This window comes from Elephantulus edwardii, unplaced genomic scaffold, assembly GCF_000299155.1.
Source record: "Elephantulus edwardii isolate Elephantulus edwardi_28Jun2011 unplaced genomic scaffold, EleEdw1.0 scaffold00116, whole genome shotgun sequence".
Taxonomy (NCBI): domain Eukaryota; kingdom Metazoa; phylum Chordata; class Mammalia; order Macroscelidea; family Macroscelididae; genus Elephantulus; species Elephantulus edwardii.
This window is the reverse complement of record NW_006399866.1, coordinates 5,316,107-5,332,311: the sequence shown is the minus strand read 5'-3', so window position 1 is coordinate 5,332,311 and position 16,205 is coordinate 5,316,107. Positions and strand designations below refer to the sequence as shown.

General features: G+C 43.9%; 1 protein-coding gene across 2 annotated transcripts in view; it reads left to right on the top strand.

The window, feature by feature from the left end:
* The first annotated feature begins 8,625 nt into the window (after positions 1–8,625).
* The window catches only part of LRSAM1 (leucine rich repeat and sterile alpha motif containing 1), a 40,678-nt gene continuing 33,098 nt past the window's right edge, over positions 8,626–16,205 (top strand). For both annotated transcript variants that reach the window (XM_006892538.1, XM_006892537.1), the window contains exons 1-5: positions 8,626–8,697; positions 9,099–9,155; positions 9,665–9,709; positions 11,011–11,088; positions 13,675–13,743. In XM_006892538.1, coding sequence (XP_006892600.1) covers positions 8,626–8,697; positions 9,099–9,155; positions 9,665–9,709; positions 11,011–11,088; positions 13,675–13,743 — 321 coding nt within the window. The remainder of the gene's footprint in view (positions 8,698–9,098; positions 9,156–9,664; positions 9,710–11,010; positions 11,089–13,674; positions 13,744–16,205) is intronic.

The window sequence follows — 16,205 nt, the reverse complement described above, 5'->3', positions numbered from 1 at the left end:
GTGGAAGCCCAACACCTGGACTTGGGGGTTAGGGGGAGGGGTGTGTGTGTGGAATTTGGGGAAAGAAACGGCTTCTACCATAAGAAGACAGAAGACAGAGACATCTGGAAACACTACACTGCACACACCGTCATCGTATTTTCACACGCTCTATTGATGTTTTTTGCTGCTGCCTTGGCCTGGGGTGGGGGGTGAGGGGGGGCGGAAATATGTAAGGACCTAGCTGTTGGATTGGTTTTGGTAAGATTAAAAATGGGAATGCCACTGTACTAAAAAAAAAAAAAAAAAAAGAATACTGATGTAACCTAATGGCTGGTTTGAATTTACCAACTGCTTCAGCCGAGATAAAAACTGGCATACTGCTCAGTCTATGCAGTTCTGAGGATGGAATTGACAACACTCGATGCTGCCATTATATCTTCCCCTCTCCTCCTCCCCCTCCCCCCTTCTCTGTAACAGACCTTGTTCTTTTTATAGCAGATTGCCGCTGGTGAAATTTTTGTCTACCTTTTGATTAGCAGCTGAGCGTTAAACTATTTTGCCACCACGGTATAGTATAATCAGCAGCCACTTTGAAAGTGCCCCTTTCACTGTGGAAGATTCACTTTTCATACAGGACATTTGGGGTATGACTTTTTTGTGTGTGTACCGTCAAATCCTATCAGACTGGTACAGTAGTAGATTGCCCCTCCTTCTCCAGCAGAGTATCTGGTGGATTTGAACGAAGTACCTCTGGGATTGCAGTGAAGCTTCTTGCTGCTAGACCACCAGAGCTCCCTTGGGGTTTGACCAGGGAAGCTGAAAATCGGAAAAACAAGCCACCAAAAACTATACATTCCAGTCCGTTGTGCCAAGGGTCTTCCCTGATAGCAATTCACTATGTATAGTCATGCTATTCCCATGAACAAAGCCAGCCAGCCCCAAGACAGCAAGGATGAGAAGACCGGATATTAAATTCACTGCCAGAACAAAGTGATCCCTCAGCTGCTTTTGAGGCTATACCCAACACAGAATCTTTCAGTGGTGACAAGGGAACTCTTGGCAGCTTGAATCAATCCAGCAAGCAGTTGTATTACATAGGAGATGGGCAATCTCCTATGTGCAGTCTCAGGCAGACCCGAGTTGCAAGCCGAACCAGGATTTCATGTTAGTTTTTGACAGGAAATTGTACTTGCTTCCTTCACACCACTCTATGTCCCAAGTCTGTAGATGTTCTCTCCTTGTTTTTGGAGGCTGTGAATTGCATGGGAGATCTTTGGCAGTGAGACCCCTTACATTTTATATCTATCCTTTTCACACTATCCCTTCACTCCCCAGTGGTAAAGCTTCATCCTTGCTGAGCTCCCTTAGTTGCAACTCCAAGATGGACCTTTTTCCATTATTTGGCCAAGTCCATGGGAATTAGTTCACACAACACAAATACTCTTATCCTATATCCCACTTGGTGAACTCTTCCCTACACTCTTGTACTTGTCAGGCAACTTTTAGACCATCTCAAGTGTTCTGAAATGCTTATTCTCTCCAAAAGTTCTGTTCCATTTAAGGCTGAGATTCTCCTCCTTACTGCACATAAAATCAATTTCAAAGTACTAACAAAATTGCAGAGAAAAAGAAAACTGCTGAGTGTATGCAATTTGTTCTGCTGCCAAGGGCTTTATCCCATACCTATTTAAAAAACCTCACTGCCAGAGTCAGACTGAGTGGGGTTTTTTTTTAAGCTATAAATGGTCCATCTTTCTCCTGAGAAGTTGCCCACTAACAGCAGTTATCTAGAGTAAGTCACCAGAGCTCCCAACCACATGCCTAACAGACTGAAATCCATTTTTAAGATGGAGACTTGGCATGATGAACACTTGTTATATACCACGTCAGAACCAATTCAGAAATCTTCTAGTGGCTTCTTAGAGAGGTAGCAAGTCCCAAGGAAGAGAGTAGATTCACATCTTTGGATTGGTAATGAAATTTTCCCACCAAGATGGAGACTTTGGAATGATGAAAAAGCTATATTGTAGTATACCACCAGGTCAGACCAAACCACAGCTGACCCTCAGAAGGGTTTTCAGATATGGTTAACTGCACAAGAGATTGCCCATCCTGGGAAATCCTTAATAGCCTTTAGGAATACTTGTAAAAGCACTGTAGCTTTGCTTATCTCATCAGGTACCACACAAAGCAGTTAGTGGTGGCACACCATGTCTCCACAAGCCCAGCCACCCTTGGTCCAAATTAACTATCCCTAAGGTCCAAGGAGCTAGCTCTCCCCCAGGAGAATTAACACAGGAAAAAAAAAAAACACCTTTCAAAAATGAACCCCACAAATTCATTGGTTAACAAATAATCCTTTATTGAAATATTTTCATCTGTAGTTCCTTAGCTCTGTAAGAAAAAAAAAGACTGTCAGTAGTAAGAAGTTTCCCAGCCCACTACAGGTTAATTCCTACTTTTTATCTACAGACATGAATAGCGACCCCTCACAGGGACCCTCATTTTAACAAAACTACAGCAGTGTAGGTCTCTTACAGCTGGGCATTCCACAGCACCACTGTTGATGTCTTCTATGATGTCATGAGGGTGACGGCCATCAACATTGCAGCCCACAGATTGGGCAGTTCCCAGGATCTCTTTAATAGTTCCTAGTATTTGGAAAAAAAAGAAAATGGCATCAGAAGGGCTTGAAATGAATAGATCTATCTGATGGAGTATTAAAAATACCTCAAAGCTACAGACTGGAAGGCTGTTATCATTGACCTACTCAACCCAAGATTACCAAACAACCTCAAGCCAAATGTTGGCTTTTATTCAGCAAAAAGACCCCAAGTTGTCCTGCTCTTACCAGAGAGTTCTCTGGCTAAAGACCGGTGCCGCATCTGCCGGGCAATGCCAACAATCTCATCAAAAGTGATATTTCCACTGTGCTTAACTGCAGAAAAAGAACAAAAGTGTCAAAACCCAAGTTCAGAGCAGCACAGATAACGAGGTCATCTTTCTAGGTTGTTCCCATGCTTTCGGCACAGAGTCATCCACATGAAGAACAACCCTGTTTCCTAAGCTGGGGCTCACTATCAGCACACCTCTGGAATGCACCAGCCAAGCAGTGGGCAGGTACAGTGGCGGGTGGCTAAGCCTTTTAAATGTACATTTTTATTCCTATTCAAAGATGAAGCAATGCTAAAATTACTGGGGTTAATTCAGTAAAGAGGCTGACTCTTGATTTACAGTCCAGCCCTTTCCAATGCCTCTCCAAGAACAGACACTAGCCCCCCACCCCCATTCCCTCTTTCAGACACTGTAAAATCAATGTGGCATTTTTAGGTAGTGTTTAGCCCTAAAAAAAAAAAAAAAATAAACAAATCATCCAAAACCAATGTCAGTTTAGGTTTCATTATCAAATACTAGCTACAAATCAGTCACAACAGATAACTGGGAGAAGACCACTCACTATTTTTCTGCTTCTTTCTGTCTCTGGGTGGTTCCTTTAGGGCTTTGATGATCAGGGCAGAGGCAGAAGGCACCACTTCAATCTGCAATAGAGATTCTTTGTGTGAGTAAGACCTACCACACCTCCAATTAACAGACAGCAGCATCGCCATGTACTCTGGCTCTCAGAGTTCATGAGTCAGGCTTTAGGCTCTTAACACACACACAGCGTGCCAGGCTGTGTATTATTCTGAAAGAAATCAAGCTGTCTGGCCAAAGTCAAATGAGTAAGAGAGAAAGCTATTCCTTTGTTCAAGATACATGCCCTTACAAAAATGTTCCCCAGACAATCTTTTTTCTCATTTCTTTTATGGCTACTAGCAAAATCTTCCACCCAGGGATGCCAAAAGGTTTCCACCTCTTCTCTGTCAAACTAAATACAATACCTGGGCCTGTCTGTTCTGAATCGTCAGTTTCACTGTAATCCTTAGTCCCTTCCAGTCACCGGTGGCCTTGGCAATGTCATCACCAACCTTTTTTGGAGACTGTAGAAATACAAGTACACAATTACACTGTGCCCAAAACTCTTAACTGCCTCCTACTTCATTTGACAATGTTTCAAATCCTTTTCCAGCATTCATTAAGTAAATGTCTTAAACACCTTACTTTACCTATGTCAATGCACTGCTCTCCCCATAGTAGAAATGCACTGTATAAGCTTAAGGCCTCTTCAAAAGAGTAAAGCAAAAGGTTTCCGTGCATTTACATTACAATCACCTAGACAGCTTTAATGACACCAGGTCTCAGGTGCCAGAGATGGGACCTGAGTATCTGCTGCTAGGAAAATTTCCCTAGTGATCACTGCCTAAACTAAGGGGATATCTCCAACTACCAGCTAAGCTAAGGATTGTTAAGACAGCAGTTACAATAGTGAAGATACATTTGCGACACTGCCCAAAGGAATAAAGGCATATAAATATTCTTGGAAATCCATGTTCTATAAAAGCACTGCATAAAAAGTGAAGGTGTGTACCAGTCAGATCTGATTTGACGGTACACAGACAAAAATTGAAAAAAGAAAAGTGAAGGGCAGTAGGGAAATGTGGCTAGTAATTAAAAACTCATTTTCTAAATAGTGAGGGAGCTCTGATGGCCTAGTTTAGTCCTGAAGACACGTGGTTCATATCCACCAATTAGGGAGCTCTGGTGGCCTAGTGGCAAGGAGCTGCAACTACAACCCCAGAGGTGCACGGTTCGAATCCACCAGATGCTCTGCAGGGGAAGGAGGGACAATCTCCTCCTGTACCAGTCAGATCTGATTTGACGGTACACGCACACAAAAATAATAAAAACTTTAAAAAAATCCACCAACTCTTTGATGGGCATACAGTATCTTCCTCTAAAAAACCCACCAGTTCCACCACCTATATGATGAGGAGTGGCCTCAGAACAGACCCAGCAGTTAACAGAAGCAAATGAGGTTGTCCCATCATTCTCCTGTGTAGATGAGCCAATTTTGAAGGACCTTTGGGTTAAGGGCCCCAACTGCCTACAGACCAAGTCCCCAGAGCTCCCTAGTGCTAAGGAATAACTTGTTCTATTAACCACACGGATTACAGTTTAGAAAAGCTCTCCAGTGAACTGTTTACCTGTACCTTCACCCACGCTGTAGTTAATTTTCCCAACTGCTAAGTCCATCTTCCTGATCACAAGAAATACAGCAAACCCTTCCCATTTTTACCCAGGCCTCTGTGTACATTTAACAAGGCGGTTCATCAGACATTTGCCGATTAACGTGAAGTATTTTGCAATACTGTGCTCGGTACACGTCTAGCCATGCCAGAGCCTACTTTGCTTTATAAATGAATAAATACGAAGAACTTACCAGACCCAGGGGGCCGATCTTGGGGGCCAGAGCGGAAGTGGCACCGACTTCCCCACCGGTACACCTCAGGTACACTACGAGAAAGAAGGATGAGTGCCTCTACAGAACCAGCCCAGACCCCTCTCGCCCTATCTTCTGAGCAAGATCACCCAACCCAGTGCGTCTCAAATCGGCAGCCTGGCTCGGCGGGGACTGATAGGTCATCGCTGTTCGGCGAACCACGGGCAGTTCCCTTGGGCGAGGGCCGCCGCAGCGAGTGCCACGTGGATCAACAACTTAAAATCCTGCGACCATCTATGGCTCTCACACGTGGCCGGCGTGAAGCAGTCCCAGGTGCCAGGGAGCCAGCCCAGGAGAGAGCAGAAAAAGCCGAAAACAAACCTTACCCTAGTGTGCGGTCTGCAAAGCCGCCACACGTTGTCGGGTCCTCCCGCCCCATTAACACGTGGGGAGGTGGAGGGCCAGAAGGGCAAGAAACTCGGCCAGGACCGCACAGCGCCCTAAACGATGCACCCGAAGTTCCAACAGAGCCTTCAGAAGGCCAAGGCTTTAGAGACCGACTTGAGAAAGAAAAGCGCGGCAGGGGCCGCGGCTCCGACGAGGAGCGATGCCCCATATCGCAGCCCCGGCAACATCGAGAACACCCACCGACTTTAATCTCGTTGGGGTCGAACTTGGGCGGCATGGCGGAGGCGGCTGGTGTCGGATGAACCCGGATGCGGGACGACCGAAGAAAGTTGCACCGAAGCCTCCTCGAACCGAAAGCCGAAAGACAGGAAGGCCTGTGGTCGCGCCGGATATACCCTTAAAAACCCTGCTCTCGCGAGAACTGCAGGCTCCGCCCAAGCGGCCAACGACGCCCTTGCAACGATGTTGCTAGTGGGCTGGACGCCTGAGCTGAACCGCCCGAGGGTCTCACACCTCTGTGACCTGCGGCTGGAGACTCTGATGGGATTTCGGAGCTGTTAGCTCCCTGGGACCTGCTCCCTAGTCACGAGTACTACTGTCACCGCGGACCCGGTCTCCCATCCCTGGGCGCCGCCCCTCCCCTGGAGGTCCCGCGTCCCCATCCCGGAACCCAAGTGTTTTGACCACTCTGGGTTCTCTTCTGCCTCCCCTTTGATGTATGTATTCTGGTTATCAAAGTAATTTTATACGAGCCTGAATCCGTTCCAACTGTTGGATTCGAAGATTCTGCGACTCTCAGACTTCATGTGCATGACTGTGAGATTCTGAGTTTGGGTCCCCAGCTTCTGCCTTTGGAAGAGACCAGACACCGGCTCCGCTCAGGCCTGTGCATTATGGTTTGTGACCCTGCGTCCATGACCAGCCTCACTGATTGATCCGTCTGCCTTCGGGTCCCCCGAGGGTCGGAACGTCGGCGACCTCTCCATCCACGAAATCAGGTCTGACAGCTCGGCTCATCCCAAATGATGGGTGTGGTTCTCCCTTTCTAGGATGGACGTCAGAGAGGGCTTGCGGGAGGGCTCATTGTCGGGGGTCCAGGCTGAGATGAACTGGGCTTGGCGACTTGCTAGTTAGTGAAGAGAAGATGGGCAAGTTTATTCATTTTGGAGCTAGGAGATAAGAGCTAGAAGAGTGGATGTTGTTTCCCCAATCGTTATCCATCCCTGCTGGCACAGTGGGGTGACAGGAGAGGCTTGAGCCAGCACTGCAGACCTGGCCCACGCCCCTGTGTCCCTACGGGCAGAGACCCTTGATTGTGGCCTCTTATTTTGAGAACTGGGTTTGTCCTCAACTGCATCTCTCCCTGGTCTCCCGTGCTCCTTAATCCGTTGTTAGGTATGCCGTGCTAGGTGGCAAGCATTTATGAGCACTCGTTTTTCAGGGAGCTTTGGTGGCCTAGTAGTAAGAAACTGTGCTGCAATCCCAAAGGCACACAGTTTGAACCCACCAGCTGTTCCTTGGGAAAAGGGTGGGCATTCTTCTGTGTGATTTATTGCATCAGCTCTAACTCAGTGGCACACAACAACATTTATACACACAGTCTGGTGACATGGCCATTATTGTTGCACTGCCCTGGGCTGTCTTCTTGTCAGAGACCCACTGAACGATCATATTGAGTTGAAATCAGTACTATGACAGTGGATTTTTATATACACCAGCTATTGTGCTCTGGGCAAAGAGCCCCAGTGACACAGTGGTGAAGTGTTCAGCTGTTAATTAAAAGGTCAGGTACCATCTGCTCTGTTTTAGGGGTGGCAGCCTGCTTCCTTCCGTATGATTACAGGCTTGGAAACCCTATGGGACAATTCTACTCTTACCTATAGGGACAGTATGAGTCAAAATTGACCCCATATTGGAAGTGGTAGTAGAGTAGAAGGTGGGAGTATACGTATTATGGTCTTTACATATAGGAAATGACTGGATCTTCATAACATGCAGTGTTGGTAACAATGTTCTTCATAATTTATAGATGAAGAAATAGGCTCAGCGTAAAGCAAGGGGGCACTCTAGTGGGTGGCTGTGCTGGAATTTAAGCCAGGCTGTGTTTCAACCCAAAGCATAAACTGCCCTGATGAATTTCCTGGCATTGGCAGAGTGCTGTGGAGGAAGTGAGCACCTTGACCCTGTGGCAGTGTGCTCAGTGTGTGCTGAGTTATTTGAACACTGAGGAACTAGGTGGACTCAACAGGCTCAGGACTCAGAGGACTGAGGTTACAAGTTGTTTAACTGTACTGTTGGATTCCGTGAGCCTCAAGTTTTTCATCTATAAATAGATAAGAATCAAATGGAATCATTGTGATCATGGTATAGTTCTTCAGGATTACTTATTAATTTAGGCATCTTGAAACATGATGTAATTGTGCTCCCCAAGGTCATGGTTGGCTTGAGGTTGGTTCTGCTGATAACACTGTGGCAGTTAGAGCGAATAGAAATGAATCAACAAAGGGTACTAGGGTTATCAAAAGTCATCCTTGGAAAGGACCTAAGTCAACTCCTTTGTCTAAAGTGGAAGAGCGTTGGAGGCCCAAACGAAAAGAATTGTGCTTAAGATCTTATAGTAGCAAATGTGGCCTACACCTGGTCTCCTGGCTGCTATGTGGAGTTCTCCCATCACATCTTGCTGACTCTTGTCTGGTCAACCGACAGTAGTGAATGCCTGGTATATGGGGCTCAGAGGACACATTGATGGATAAGATCAGCACACACTGTCCTCATGGAATTCACAAACCCACAGATGAATTCTGTGTTACTGTTTTACCTGTTCTGGGCCTTGGGAGGGTTGTAAAGACTTCTGTAAGCCCTCACTTCTCTCCTTTACTGCAGTGTCTTAAAGATCACTCTGGACAAAGAGAAGGATGCCACTCTTCTTCCGCAAGCGGAAACCCAGCGAGGAGGCTCGGAAACGCCTGGAGTACCAGATGTGCCTGGTAAGGGACAGGAGTTTCCTCTGATTTTCCCCCCGCTCCACACTGCCCCTAAACAAGCTATGCTGTTATCCTGCTGCCTCCCTTCCCTCCAGAGATGAAAGGATGGACTGTCTGTCTCTAGACCAGTGAGGACCCCTGTTGAGTTCTCCAGGTGTTCCCTGTTCTCCACTTCCATAGCTGATCAGACTCATCATCACTTGTCACATTTATCTTCCCTGCTGGACTTCAGGCTCTTTGAAAAAGAAAGCAGCACCCCTACCCTCCCCACCACACACACAAATATCTGAATCTGGTCTCTGTGAATCTTTGCTGCTCTTCAGTTTTGTGTCTTTCTCTCTGTCCGTCCTGCAAAGATGGCTTGCTTGAAAAATGTCCTTTTTGTTCTTGTTATCCTTTTTTAGGCAAAAGAAGCTGGCGCGGATGATATTCTTGACATCTCTAAATGTGAGCTTTCAGAGGTAAACTGAGGTTTGTTTGAGGGCTATATTTGATCTGACCTGTACTTCCAGGAAAGACAGATTGGGTTGGGGGCTTTAGCCAAAATCACTAGACATATTTCCTTCAACTTTGATCTTGCCAAAAAGAATTGAGGTAATTCTTTAGCCTTAGCATGATAACTAAGAATCAAGGAATCCAGCTAGAAAATGGTTATACAGATTTCTAGAATGCTGGAAAAGTCTTGAATTTTCTATTCTCTGTCAAGCACCTGAGATCCTTCTCCTGACAAGAGTTCTTAATTTGGAGGTTGAGGGGTTAGAGAGGCCAGGCCAGTCTTCTGCCAATTGATTGGAAAGGAGAAATTGGCATGTCCACGCAACATTCCGGGGCAGCCTTGCCCCTGGATTAGCAGTTCTCTACAGCAGCATTTCTTGTCTGCTTCCTGCCCCATCTCACCCATGTCTGCCACTCAGAGCTCATTAAAAACTAGGACAATGTTGTGCACTGACTCTTCTTTATCTCATCTTAGATTCCATTTGGAGCTTTTGCAACATGCAAAGTTCTACAGAAGAAGGTAAGATAGTCTTGCTTTTCAGAGAATTATTGCTTATTTATGACCACTGGGAACATGTTGGTGTTCTCTTCCTGGCATAGATGCCTTCTTTCTCTCAGCTTTTAACCTGCAGCAAGTGTCCACAATCAGCAGAGTGGGCTTAGGGGTGGGACAAACCTAGGTCTTCCCTGTTTCATGGCTGGGCAACTTCCTTAAACTTTTACATCTGTTTCTTAACCTTTGTAATGAAGACATCTATAGTTCCATTTTCAAAGAGGTTATAAGAATTAAATGAGTGATAGAAAGATGTGAGATAGATAGATGATGGATGGATAGATAGATAGACAGATAAATAGATGGCTGGCTGGCTGGCAAGCAGGAAGGTAGGTAGGTCACTAATAGTAATCACTATACTAATTTCATTTCAGTCATTCAGAGGATATTAAGAGTGAAAGAAATAATTTTATTTTTATATTTATTATTTTTGTGTGTGTGTACCGTCAAATCAGATTTGACTGGTACAGGAGGAGATTGTTCCTCCTTTTCCAGCAAAGCATCTGGTGGATTTGAACTGCTCACCTCTGGGATTGCAGTGCAGCTTCTTGCCACTAGGCCACCAGGGCTCGCCAGAAATCATTTTTTAGAAGACCATTGCAGCTTTGAATGCAGATAAAACATTCTAAATGAAGTTCCTAAGTAAAACTAGGTAAAAAGTGTTCCATACCAACAAAGTAGTAAGCACCTGGCACCTGTATCAAGTAATGATTGTAGGAGGAAAAACAACAAACACACCTCCACCTTACTGTGGAGTGAGAACCAATTCATAGCTGACGCTCCAACAGGTTTTCAGAGGCAATGAGTCACATATTAGATGATTACTCATCTTTCTCCTGCGGAGCAGTGGTGGATTCCAACTGGCCTCAGCTAAGGGCTTTTGCCTGATTAACTTATTAAATCCTTACAGCCACCTTTGGATATAAGTAATTTTTTTGTTTGTTTTGTTTTCATATGAAGTCACCAAAGCTGAGGAAGGTAAACTCAGAATAGTTATATGGGGCTCTTTCCTTAGGGTAGAAGGTAGAATTAGACCTGTGATCCTTTTTTTCTTGAAATTCCAGATTTTTTTAAATTCCAGATTTTAAGGTCATTTGATCCTGCAATTCTGAATTGCATCCACTTGTTGCTTGTATCTGAGAGAGCAGGGATCATGTCATTAAACACTGCAGAGCCACTTGTGTCCCGTGCTGAGCCTCTTCCCATCCCTTTCAGCTTTGCCTCCCTGCTGCTCTTTTTCAACCTAACATTTCCTTATTTCCACACAGGTTTTGATTGTCCATACTAATCACCTCACCTCCCTACTTCCTAAGTCCTGCAGCCTGCTGAGTCTTGTAACCATCAAGGTACTGTGGCCCTTCTTTCAGCCAGTCCATGGCCCAGAAAGTCTCTTTGTGTGTCTCCTTGATTTTAAGTTTCTGCCATTTGAGTCTAACACTCTAGTTAACATATTAATGCTCTCTGTGAGATGTGATCCAGGGTAGTTCTGCCTGCTGTGAAGGGGGTAAAGCATGATTGCATGCTAAGAAACAGGGACGTCTGGACATCAGCATGTTTAACTCTGATTGGTGGGAGTTGGAAATAACCTATCTTTTTAAAATTGGTTATGTACCCTTTTTTCTGTTATTTTCCAGCATCATTATTTTTGTAGTCAGAAAATAGCATAAAAAAGCATGCTTAGAAATAAACAAAAATGTATGAAACAAACCTAATATGCATGTTGTTGTTGGTAGCTGCCATCAGATCACTCTAACTCATGGTGACCTTAGGTACAGTAGAATGAATCACTGCCTAGTTCTGTGTCATCTATGCCCTTTTTGCTTAAAATCATTGTAAAAGAAAATTGATACTAGACATCAATAACAGAAAAAAACCTTTGAAACTACATGTACTTATGGAAATTATGCAATAAACTTTTAAACTGCCAGTGACATTTCAAGAAAGATATCAAATGAAAATGCAAGAACAGCATACTCAAACTTACCTGGTACAGTGAAGGCAATATTGAGAGGGCAACTTAAAGCAACAGCTGTCTCTGAAAAAGTGCAGTGCACTAGCTGTTGCAGTACATAACCAGATAATAAATAGTTATGTAAAAAAAAAGAAAATTTCAAATTAGCAGCCTAACTCAGTAACCAGGAACCAGAAAGAGAAGAGCAAACTAAGACTAAGCCTACTAGAAGAATGGAAATTGCGCAGATCAAAGCAGAAGTTAATAAAATCACAGAAAACCAATACAATCAAAACCAAAAGCTGATTGTTTAAAAAGACTGATAACATTGACAAACACTTAACTAGAATTGGAATCTTGGTAGGTTAAAGCACTCATCTACTATACAAAAGATTAGCGGTTCAAACTCACCATGTCTCTATGGAAACAAGATAGGGTAGTCTACTTCTGTAAAGATCACAGTCTTGGCAAACCTCTGTGCAGTTCTGCTCAGTCCTGAAAGGTCAGTGTGTATCAGAATTACTAGCTGTGGATGGGTTTAGCTAGGCTGACAAAAGGGAAAAGGTGCAAATAACAAAAATAAAATAGAAAAGGTGTGATTGCAGCTGACTTAATAGAAAATTGCTTGACTCCACAATCAACACTCCTCACACCAGCAGTCAGGAAATCAAAAGATGAATTGCACTGAGAAAATCTGTCAGGGACCTCTCCAGAGTATTGAAAACCAACAATGTCAGTCTAGAGACTAAGATCCACCTAATCCATGCCATGGTCTTTGCAATTAAATGCTATGCATCAGAGAGCTGGACAATGACTAATGATGACAAAAGAAGAATCAATGCCTTCGAGTTGTGATACTGGAGAAGAGTCTTAAACTGCTGAGAAAACAAATAGGTCTGTCTTAGGGTGAAACCAGGTTTCTCCTTGAGGCTAGGATTTTGAAGCCCTGTCTCACATATTTTGAGCAAAAAAACAAAAAAAAGGGACCAATTCTTGCTCAGAAGGGTAGAAGGACAGCTCAGGGGAGGAACATCCTGGATGAGATGGATTGATACAGTAACTAGGGCAATGGAGATTGGTGTGTCAGAATCAGTGAGACTGGCTCAGGACAGCCTTCAGAACTTCTGTACTTCGGGTTGGTGTGGGTTGCAGGTGACTCAAGGGCACATGACAACAACAAATGGAAATAAAGAGAGTTAAGACAGTATTACAAACAAAATATTTTAAACACCTGTTTGGCAACAAACTTGATTACTAGTTAAAATGGACAAATAGAAATCCAAATAAATGGAACCTCATAAAAATTTAACACTTTTGTTCATCGAAAAACTTTACCAAAGAAAAGCTACCAGATATTCTAGGAGAATATCTTCAGAAACTACATGCCCAATCAGCAAGAACAACAACTTAACAGATGTATTATGGAGTGCTTTTTTTAAAAAGTGAACATTTTGACATGCTGTTTTTTTGTTTTGTTTTAACATGCTGTTTTGTAGTCTGTCTTTTCAAGATAGATGGGTCAGCTTGATGAGTCAGCTATGGGTCAGTTCTGACTTGATGGTACACAACAACAAACAACAGTAGAAATAAACACTTCATAAATAAAATAGTGTAAAAATTTGAAAAAGGAAATGAGGTGAGAATGATTGTAGTTGGAGTAGAGGGGTGCTAGACACACCTGTGTCAGCACCGGAGGCATGAGGTAAATCCAAGACATCTTGCCTCAATAGAACCTAAAATACAGTAACTGGGCTCTGTTAAGGGGCTCTGGTAGCATAGTCCAGATTTGCAATGTTGACTCAGAGGCCATGTCTTTCTGGCATGTTTCTGGCAGTTCAAATCAACCTGCCGCTCCAGCAGTTCCTCCTATGTGATTTACTGCCTCCGGAAACCCACTGATAAGTGTGCTATGAGTTAGTTTTGACTTGACAGCAGTGATTTGAGGGAGAGATGTCTCGTTAAACTTGTCTTCTTTCTATAGGTTCTGGATCTTCATGATAATCAGCTGACAGCCCTTCCTGATGATATAGGGCAGCTGACAGCCCTCCAGGTATGGCTTCAGGAATGAGAAACCTGCTTCCATCTTGCCCACGTGAGACTTTGAAACTACAGCCTGGGATATCCTGATTGCGCTCTATCTAATAGAAGCAGGTCACTTGCAGTGCCACTTCCCTCTTCCTCTCAACTCTTAAGCTGCCCAAAGGAATCCCTCCAGTTCCCGTGCAGATGTCTATCATATTTTTGGCATATGCGTTCTTGAATTTCACCATAAGCTTTGACAGGTTTACAGGAAAAAATAGGAGTCAGTGAGTCTATCTTTTAGATATGAATTCAGCCCCCTGGCTCACTGTCAGTAATGTTGATTCTAGGTGCTTCTGAGTCCATTTTGATACATAGTGACCCCATCTACAACAGAACAAAACACTGCTTCACCTTCCACCAGCCTCACAATCACTGCTCTGCTTGAGCCCATTGATGTAGCCACTGTCGATCCATTTTGCTGAGGGTCTTCTTTTTTTTTTTTTTGCTAACCGTCTATTTTACCAAATGCGATAGTCTTCTTAAAGGATTGGCTTCTCTTGCTATCATGCCCAAAGTTTGAGATGATGTCTTGACATCTTTTTCTGCTAAGAGCACTCTGATTATGCCTGTTCAAAGACGGATTTGTTCTTTGGTAGTCCATAGTGTATTCAGCATTCTTTACCAACACCACAGTTTAATTAATTAGCATCAGTAGTAGCCCCTCCGTTTACTGAGTGCTAACTATTTGCCAGGCTTTGGGCTAAGCATTTTCTTCGCATTATCTCTTAAATCTGCACAAACAGTCTGAGAGTAGATTTTGTTATTGTCCCTACTTTACAGATACATCTCTTTCCATTGCACTTGGTTTAAAATCCATTCTCTTGACCAGTAAGACTCTATACAGTGAGCCTCACCTGCCTCTCTTCCTCTCTTCCCTACTGCTCCTAAACGCCCAGAGCCTTTTCACTAACCCTTCCTCCTGCCAAATTGCCTTTCCCAGAGATCCTTTCTGCTCAAAGGTCTCTCCCTCTGAGATCCTTCTCCCACATCTCTATCTAGTCAGATCTTCATTATTAACCACTCCTAGCACCTGCTTATTTCCCTGCCTGCACTAATTTCATCAGTAATTACTAGTTTTATTTTTACTGCTTTATTGAGTGCCTCCTCTGTTGGTGTAGTCTCTCTGAGAGCAGTGCCTTCACATAACACGTGGAGGAGACCCAGAAACTATTTGAATTAACAATTCCATGATGTAGTTATTATAGTTTATAAAGATAAAACCAGGGCCCAGAGTAAAGACCAGCTCTTCCAAGGTCATATAGAGAATATGTGGTGGAATAGCAGTACTTGCCACCAATTAGAGAGAGCCACAATAAAAGCCTTGCTATAGATCTTTGAGATGTTTTTTAATGTGTGTGTTTTATGGAATTGCTGTGTTCACTGTTTTGAAGCTCTTAAATGCCTAACAGTAACTCTTCCTGTCATTCTGGCTCATCAATTATTCATCTGCCACATTATTTTAATGTCTGTTTTGTTTTCCATTTGTTTTTGATAGCTACTTAGCGTGTCATCCTTCTGGCCTCCTTTATCTCAGTCTGCTTCCTCACAGGAGTGTGGGAGTGTGGCCTTTGGAATCCTACAAGTCCAGTTCCAATCCCAGCAGCGCCCCTACCAGCCTTGAGACCTCAAGCAGATCACATTTCCTTTTTGCTGCTCATTTTCCATTTCCTTAACTTCAGGAGAGTTAGAGCCATAGGATGACCTGACTTTGTGAGGCTCACTGAATTACTAGCCTTTGTCTCTGTGAGCTATGTGTATTGTAAATCTTGACCTCTGGGTAAAGGAGGCAGGATTAGGTTGTGTTGATGAGTACTGTTGTTGCTAAGTGGCTGAGAAGTCAGCTACTACTCATAACACTATGTAAAATAAAACCAAACCTTGCCTGATCCCATGCCATCCTCTGCTGCTGTGCTCTTTCCATTGTTGCAGTTAATGTGTCAGTCTATTTCATAGAGGGTCTTCCTCTCTTCCACTGATTCTCTATTTCCCCAAGCTTGCTTGATGTTTGTTTGTTTGTTTATTCTGTTGAGGAGGTAAGATTAGCGTAGATTGCACTTAAGTCACCACCTTTACTCAAATTACCACCTTTGCTTGAGTCACGCCTTTTATTTTACACGAGATGAAAGAAGACAAATGGGGAGAGAGAGAGGAAGGCTTGATAGCCACTAAGAAGAAGTGGGAACAGAATATTTCCTTTGGAACAGGGTCCCTGCACTGGGAACCCCTTAGACCAAGGCAAAGCTGAAATATCAGAGATGGCAAAAAGCAATGGCAGAGAAGTGGTGGCAGTAGAGGCAGCAGAAAGAATGCAATGGCTTCCTGGTCCACAGAGCAAGAGAGCGGAGTACCTTTGTCCAGGAGCCTTTACTGATGCAGAGGGTACTCTGGACACTTGGAGTGAGGCTCACTGACTGATGGAAATTAGTTTCT